The sequence below is a fragment of the Sciurus carolinensis genome, chromosome 1 (assembly GCF_902686445.1).
Source record: "Sciurus carolinensis chromosome 1, mSciCar1.2, whole genome shotgun sequence".
NCBI classification, from domain to species: Eukaryota; Metazoa; Chordata; class Mammalia; order Rodentia; family Sciuridae; genus Sciurus; species Sciurus carolinensis.
Window position 1 is genome coordinate 22392844 of NC_062213.1, and position 8908 is coordinate 22401751.

The 8908-nt window shown below is 42.9% G+C and overlaps 1 protein-coding gene across 2 annotated transcripts in view; it reads left to right on the plus strand.

The window, feature by feature from the left end:
• Samd12 (sterile alpha motif domain containing 12) overlaps positions 1-8584 on the plus strand; it is a 400984-nt gene extending 392400 nt beyond the window's left edge. For both annotated transcript variants that reach the window (XM_047555647.1, XM_047555652.1), the window contains exon 5: positions 8351-8584. In XM_047555647.1, the coding sequence (XP_047411603.1) occupies positions 8351-8373 (23 nt within the window). In that variant the 3' untranslated portion in view covers positions 8374-8584. The remainder of the gene's footprint in view (positions 1-8350) is intronic.
• Positions 8585-8908: the final 324 nt, after the last annotated feature.

The following is an 8908-nucleotide window of genomic DNA, read 5'->3' on the forward strand; positions in this document are numbered from 1 at the left end:
AGGGAAGAGTGTTATGCCCAAACCCTGAGTCAGTTCTCCCCAGACCTAAAGGAACTGATGTCACTCACGTAGATTTTTGCTACATTCATTCTTTTATTAACCCACTCACCAAACATTTCAAGAGCACCTTTGACAATGCAGACACTCTATCCCACACCACAGAAAGAGAAAAATAAGACATACTGTTTGCCTGAAGGAACTGGAGGGTCAGAGCAATGGTGCTTCAGGAGAGGTACTCAGACCAGCAGCAGCAGTCTCCCCTGCAACATTATTACATATTCACATTTGCAGGCCTACCCTACCCCTACTGAATCACATCCTCCCCACTGGGGACCCAGAGAACTGTTTTACCAAACCCTCTGGGGAAGTTGTAAACGCTGAAGTTTGAGAGGCACTAGTTAAGGACAGATACATTATCAAACAGTCGAATACAGTTTGATACAGATTCTAGTACAGTATAATGACACAAATTTGAAAGTCTTCAAGGCCTACATCCCCAAACAGTGCAGGACATTTTACTCAGAAAGAATATATGTGTTGTTTGACAGAAGCATGAGAAAACCTGCAGAAAATTAACAGTATTGGGATGATGGAACATGCCTGATTCCCTGGGACTCTGGATTGGTTGAATGGTTTGCCAGGTCTCAAAGCCTCACCCGTCTGTCCCACTTTTTAAAACCAGTATTTGCAAGAAAGTGACTGTGCTATATCATATCCAAGATTCTTGATATTTTATTATAAGAAAAGAGCAAGGCTATAAACCAAGTTTTCCCACAGTCTATGCCACTTTTCTCTGTCCAAAGGACAAATAACTACTATTTACGTACCAGGGGAAAGACGTAGGTGTTTCCATGGACTATTGCCAGGCAGGCTAGCTTCATGAGAATTACCGAGCCTCTTGTTAAACATAGAGTTTTCTGATCCTCCCCTGGCTGTTCTGAATTGATGGAGGTGAACAGAGGTAGAAAGGATAAAAATTTGAAGGAGTCCCCCCAGGTGAGTGTGATACAGGCAAGTTGGGGAACTTCCAGTCAAAATGTCAGCATTTTTAAACCGTAGAATCTAGAGGCTTAATTAGCCGTAGGAACCAGAGCTGATTTCTGAGAGAATTATTTTTTGTTGGGGATGGGGCTTCCATAATCAAACTGTAATTTTTATAACATAGAATAATTTAGATATTTATATATAGTTCAATTTGATACATGCTATGATTGATAGTGCTCAAGCCAGGGTAACTAGCATTCCCATCTTTAACATGGAGAGAGTTCTACTTATTGTACAGTAAGCAGTAAGAAGACAAACACAGTGTCCTTGTCCCCACCCCACCCCCAGGACTGAGGGAAAGGGGAGGGACACCTTGCTCACAAGTGCATTCTTTCTCACTCAGTATGCATAGGTGTGGACAGGGTCACCTGAACCCTCCAAAACTCCCCATAGAGAATTCCCCACTCCCCCTGGCCCCTGGGGTCAGTGCAAAACCAGGCAGCAGAAGCTCTTCTCTTGCCACATCAGGAGCTAATCATGTTCTAAATAAAACAGTAAAGTTGAGGACTGAGAGAGTAAGAGATGGGGGCCAAGGCCCTTAGCCCATCTACATATTAACAATTATCTGAAAATGTTCCCAGGGGCCTTGGAGGCCTTACATTTCCTACTTAATACTTTGGAATCAATAAGCCCCTGACATTTTTAAGCAGATCAAGGATTATAGCCTGATTTAAAGATTATACAGCCTGTCTCAGGTCATTTATCTCTCCAAGTTTGACTTTCTTCACCTGGAAGTGGGGGTCATGGTACTATTTGCTTTGGTTACCACAAAATGGACACAGGTTCTTAGCAAGATGCTAGGCACATGGTAAGTACTTGGTTAATGATAGTGCTTAGTATTGAGGTTATTGTCTATAGACTCGGTGTTACTCAGAGTTCCCCATAGACACAGAATGGATGGATGGATGGATGGATGAATGGTCAGATGAAGAGATAGGTATGAGAAAAACAGAGGAGATTTGTTATAAGAATTGGCTCACATAATTATGGATGACAATCCCAAGATATGCAAGTTAGAGACCCAGGAGAGCCAATGGTATAACTCCAGTCTGTGTCTGAGTCATTACCCCTTATCAGTCTGTTGTATTCAAGCCTTCTGTGGGTTGGACAGGCCTACCCACATTAGGGAAGGCCCTCTGCTTTTCTCAGTCTGCCAATTCAAACATTCATCTCACCCACAAACACCTTCACAGACACACCCAGGTTAATGTTTAACCAAATATCTGGACATCCTGTGGTCCAATCAAGCCAACACAAAACTAACCATGAGAGAATCATTATGGTTTCCAGGTGACAGGGAACTGTGAGAGGTTACCGGCTAGTTTGTAGGTATTATCTGTTCTATTATTACTCTTTTTTTTTTTCACATTTTTATTTATTTATTTATTTTTATTGTAAACAAATGGGATACATGTTGTTTCTCTGTTTGTACATGGAATAAAGGCATACCATTTGTGTAATCATAAATTTACATAGGGTAATGTTGTTTGATTCATTCTGTTTTTTTTTCCCTTCCCCCCACCCCTCCCACCCCTCTTTTCCCTCTATACAGCCCTTTCATCCTCCATTCTTGCCACCTCCCTAACCCTAACCCTAAACCTAACCCCTCCCACCCTGTCGGGGTTTCCAGGACCCCCAGCCTTGGGCATGGTCAAGATGGCGCCTGACACTGAGCCAAAAGTGGCCAGCTATACAGTAAACAACCAGCGAATTCCAATGATTGGCTAGTTAACAATGTGACTAGAGCATGCCCCCCTCGTGTACCTATCCTATGCTTGCAGCTGTCCGCGTTTACCTCGTGTACTCTCCCCTGATTGGTTGAAGTGTATATAAGCCTGATGGGTGGGAGAGTAGGGGGGCAGAAGCGGAAGAAGCGGTGGAGGCGGAGGCTGAAGCTGAGCTGGAAGCTGAGAGTGCGCGGAAGCTGGGAGAAGCTGAGAGAAGAGAAGCTGGGAGTGCGCGGAAGCTAGGAGTAAGGGAAGTGTAGGAGAGGGACTGTACATAATAAACTTCCAAAGCTTCAGACGTTTGTCGTGTCTCTCTCTGCGAGCAGAGGGAGCGCGATACCACCCCCCATTATGTGTCATCATCCACTTATTAACGATATCATTCGTCCTTTGGTTTTTTGAGATTGGCTTATCTCACTTAGCATGATATTCTCCAATTTCATCCATTTGCCTGCAAATGCCATAATTTTATCATTCTTTATGGTGATGGCGGAGTAATATTCCATTGTATATATATACCACAGTTTCTTTATCCATTCGTCAATTGAAGGACATGTAGGTTGGTTCCACAATCTGGCTATTGTGAATTGAGCAGCTATGAACATTGATGTGGCTGTCTCTCTGTAGTATGCTGATTTTAAGTCCTTTGGATATAGGCCAAGGAGTGGGATAGCAATCAACAGATATATGGGAAAATGTTCAACATCTCTAGTTATAAGAGAAATGCAAATCAAAATTACCCTAAGATTCCATCTCACCCCAATTAGAATGGCGATTATCAAGAACACAAGCAACAACAGGTGTTGGCGAGGATGTGGGGAAAAAGGTACACTCACACATTGCTGGTGGGGTTGCAAATTAGTGCAGCCACTCTGGAAAGCAGTATGGAGATTCCTCAGAAAGCTTGGAATGAAACCACCATTTGACCCAGCTATTATTACTCTTTGCTCATGTTCAGATTCTGACCATCATCTCCATGTAGCCAGAGGGTAAAGTTGATTACTTCATCATACTCTTAGGGAACAAATATCTCCTCAACCTCTTGTGGGTCAAAAAAATGGCAGAAATGGAACCAGTGCCACCCAAAAGACATAAGACTTCTCCCACCAAAAGGGCTGGTAGCAGAGTTTAGTTTTATTGCCACATAAATCATCCTTTGTCCTTTTTTTTAATCTCCTAACTTCTTCTATACATACTAATTAATTAATTGAGCATACCTGTCTAAATCATCCAATCTTGATTCGTGTGACAGTATGCCTGTGAGGGTTCTAAAAGTTAGAAGTGATTTAGTATTAGAGGCTTTGATTACACTGAATATGAAATCAAATAAAATGAGAAAATGATGGATAGAGGAGAGGAATGAGGTTTGAAATTAGCCTTATTTCCTGTACATATAAGAGGCCCACTTAGGTTGGTTTTTATCTTGGCCTATTTTGGGAGGGATGTATTTGGCTCACAACCAGGAAAAGAAAATAAACAAGGACCTCTGCTAAACCAACCTCAGCACTGTTGACATTGTGAGCTGGGTCGTTCTCTGCTATGGGGGCTTTCCTGGACTTTCTAGGGTGTTTAGCTGTGTCCCCGACTTTTACCCACTAGATGCCAGTGGTATCCCCCCACCAATATAACCAGCAGAAATGTCTCCAGACATTGCCAATTGTCCCAGGGGGCACAGAATTTCACCCAGGTGGGAACCCCCACCCAGACACAGGAAGGTTTTAAACCATTAAAATAGAAAGGGAGTAACTTTCTCTAGGTCGATCTCTTTGATGGTTAATGAGAACTCTCACCCAGCAGTTACCTGATTTCTCTCCTGCATTTTCCTCACACTCATGCCTTTTCATAGAGTCAGGAGAGCCTAGTTGTGAGACCAGATGTGGGTGCTAGTCTCAGCTCTGTGGGGGCCCGCAGTACAGAGGTGACACGCTTAGGAACCTGCCCTTGTTTTCTCCAGTTGTTAGGGGGTAATATAATCCAGGCGTCAGAGCTGATGGCGAGGATTCTGTGGGGGGCTGCCTGTGACACCTTAGTTGGCAGAGGGTCGCTGCTCAGTCCACTCGAGTTCTGTTCATGAGCTGTGGTGCTGGGCAGTTGTGGATCTCACGCCTGATGCACATCGCCCCACATCCCACTGCAGTTCAGACCCACCCCAAAGACCTCAAACCTGAGTTCCCGCAAAGGACACTTTCAGGTAGAAGACAAGTCCCCTTCCTTCTGAATAAAGACACTGATCCGCCCTTTTAAGAGCTGAAGTCTTGCTCCCTCCCTCAGACAGTGAACGTGGGGCTGCTGGAATACCCGCCCCTTTTCTTCTTCCACCTCGCCAAGCCCTTCCGCCCCTGGCTGCTGCAGTGAGAAGCAGGGAAACCGAGAGCAAGTCCAGATCTGTTCCTGAGCCCGCTCCTGGCCGCCTCACCTCAGGCAGCCCCTTCCTGCCCTTGAAGTGCTTCCCCCTCTCCTTATTGGAACTGTCTCTGAACGTCTGTGCCACTCTGGTGAGTGGGAGAGTGAAAGCCAATGTGGTGACCGTGACCTCTGCAGGCAGGCAGGGAGGGCAAAGACATGGCCTCTGGGCATTTTTATCATCTGAGCCCATTTTATCATCACAGCAACCCAACGAGGCAGGGATTCTGCTTGCTATGTAAAGGTGAAGAAATCGTGGTTTGGAGAAATTCATGTTTTCAGCATCACCAAGCTGGTATGTGGTGCACCTGGGATGTGAACTGAGATCTGTCCGAGCCCAGGCCCCTAACCACAGGATTCTAAAGCTTCCCTATTCATCCCAAACCCAGGCAGAAATGATGATTGATTTCAAGAATGCAAAATGAGTTCAACAAATGAACACAAAGATTTTTCTCTAACGTTATTCTTTCTTACTTTCACAAGTATTTATTAAGCACTTTCTGTATACATGACACTGTATGTTGCATTAGGAAGACACAGTAATTCATTGGACCACCTTTAAAAAATTGAGGAGGTGGGCTGGGGATGTAGCTCAGTGCTAGGGGTGCTTGGCCCTGGTTTCAATCTCCAGCCTCTCAAAAAAAAAAAAAAAAAAGTGAAAGGGGAGTGATGGATACATTAAAATACAGTATTTGGTAATAAAAGTCAGGAAACTATGCTAACTCATAAAGGGAATCACTAGCTGTATCCAGAGGGAGAGAAGGCTTCATAAGTGACCCTTGAGGGGGTCTACAAAGATGGAGGAATTGGGATTCACTGTGGTCAGAGGGTATGCACAAAAGTCATCCTAGAGGGAAGGAAAAGCTGAGCAAATGCCAGGAAGAACCCAGTATATACACGGAGCTGGAAGGAGCCTGGAATGACTGAAGCACACAGGGATGGAACCCAACAAGTGACTCATGTTGAAGATGTAAGTGGGACCCTCTTTTTTCCACATTCAGCCCATGCAACATGGTGACCCACTCCAGAGTGCTGGCTGCAAAAACATTAAAGAGCAATGGGGAATCACTAATGCCATGGAAAGATGGCAAAGGGGATCATGCCATAGCAAGACTCTTCCTTAAAACATTTCTACAAAGATCTGGAGGTTGCACATGGTGGCACACACCTGTAATCCCAACATTTGGGGAGGCTAAGGCAGGAGGATCACAAGTTCAAAGCCAGCCTTAGCAGTTCAGTGAGGCCCTAAGCAACCTTGCAAGACCTTGTCCCAAAACAAAAAATAAAAAGGGCTGGGAATGTGACGATGCACTTGGCTGGCATGTATGAGGTCCTGGGTTTAATCTCCAGTACCAAAAAACAAAAACACATGGTTATTTGGATGACAAACCTAGTTATCAGTTCCTGGCAAGGATCTAAAGTATAGTAATCCAGTAGGACTGACTCTTTATTATCATTATTCCCTTTTTAATGTTTACTACCAAAGTCATATATTTTGCAAATCTGACTTTAGCAAAAATCTCCAGAATAATGTACTGTGTCCATTTCCTAGAAATCTCTGCTGGCCTTCCAAGCTTCACTGCTCCCTTGTGGGTTTACCTGGACCAAAGGGTTTTACCCACGTTGGTCTCTGCCTCCCCTTCAATAATGCTAGAATATTGTCTCTTAGAATAGTTGTAAAGTATGTAATTTTTAGATAGTATTAGTGAATGAAAATAATCATGATGCTTTAGGCAGTCAATACGCACAGGTCAAGTCTGCACTTCTGTGAGCCGAATATTTGTGACTATTTTGCAAAATATCATGGGAACAATAAAAATCCTAGCACCTGCACCATTTTCACTCACAGTTCTTCCTCTGCGTGTGTCAGTGTCTATTACAGTTTATCATGACTGTTTATCAAGTTGCTCCATAATCATCAGAATTAGAGTTACGTTAGTGGCCATGTAATCATCCAATCTTATTAACTTACTTAACCTAAATTTTCAACAATAGGATTCTGGTTGTTTCCAGTTTTTCCTCTGTTATAAATAACCTCTAGGCTGCATATTTGTAAATATATCCTCTTTCATAAAACTATTTCCTTTGGGATCACTGGATCGGGAAATATAAGTTTTTAATAGTTTTTAAAAAAATTGACAGTATTTTTCCAATTTACAATGCCATCAGCAATATATTAGTATTCCACTTACATTACAACCTTATCAGAAGTGTGTGGTTTTATTTGATATTTAATACACTTATATAATACCTTTTAATTTGCATTTTCTCAAAAATAGCAAGTTTTTATCAATTACTTACAAATATATATTCTCTCTTGTAGAACCAGTTAGATTTGAAACCTAGGTAGGTTTTTTCTTCTTTTGCATCAACAACTCTTACTGTCCTTCTCTCTCATTGTCCAATAGTTTTGTGTAATAAATGAGACTAATATTATCTGAGCAAAATAGTTATATTCACATAATAATTAATTATCATGGATTGGGGCATAGGGAACAAACTATAGGAAGTAACCAGATATAATAGGAACAACAGGATAATAATAGGAAAATTAGAAACTTAAAATCAGGAAAATATATCTGTACCAGCATTCCCAGGGCCAGAGTTGCAATTCAAATAGTTCAATCTCTTGTCAGTTTTAATGACTTTCTCTTCCTAGCCCCTAACCTGCTCAACCAGTCTGACTTTTCAACAAACTCAGGAGTTCCAGTCATACTACTTCCAGTATTTTCTTCTAGGTTTCATCCCAGAAAATCTTCCTGATGCATGAAACCATCCCTCCACTCCCAAAAAAGCCTCACACTCTTCCCAGTCTGATATTGCTCCAGGTCAAGTTCATGCATAAACCCCACAAATGTGAAATGGTTTCCCAACCCACGTTCCCCGTCACAGAGGTGGATGCCAATTCCAGAGATCTGGTTTTACCATCCCTTCCGGGCAGCCTGGCCTGCCTTTGAGATGGGTGTCTTCCATGCCCTGCCAAATGGTGAAAGGACATTCCAAGAACACAAGCCACCACAAATCCATCCTGGAGTTGAGTAACCACCATCCCAGCTACAGCTTTCTCTTGGACCTAAGGGTGTTAGGGTTTGTTTGAATGAGATAATTGCTACATGCCAGTATCTGGGGGCATAAAGGAAGTAACTCACCATGTTTCCTCCTTTTTCTTCTTGCAGCCTCAGCCGAGGGTTCTCCATAAACACGGTTAGCCTTCCAAGCTGCTGTCCTGCCAGTCGGTATGAACATGGCCTGCCTGCTCCCCACAGAAAGACTAACTCATGGCCCTGCCAGAAGAGATCCTTGGAGCATTGACAGATTAACCGGATTAAATGAAAAAACACCCACTCAGTCAAGATTATAAGCTTTGGGAAAAAAAAAAAAATCTTAGTTTGCTGTGGATTTTAAAATGAGGTGCATAATATACAGTGCCAATTTGTTCCAAGTGGTCATTGGCAGACCCTTAGCTGGAAGATTGCTTCCAGTTTTCATCACTGTGCATAACTCAAGTTCCCTTTGGGGCACTGTCTGTGCCCATCACTACCAGTCCTGTTTTAGCATGGCAAATACTGGATTATTTTATTATGTGTGCAGATGGCATGATGTTTTAGAAAAAATTACAGCAGTTCTGCAGTCTCAGTGGAAGTGTTCACAATATTATGCCCTGATAGGAATGTAAACGTGTCTCAGTTATGTTAGTTCCGATGTCCAAAGGTATTCTGTCCAACTCTGAAGCA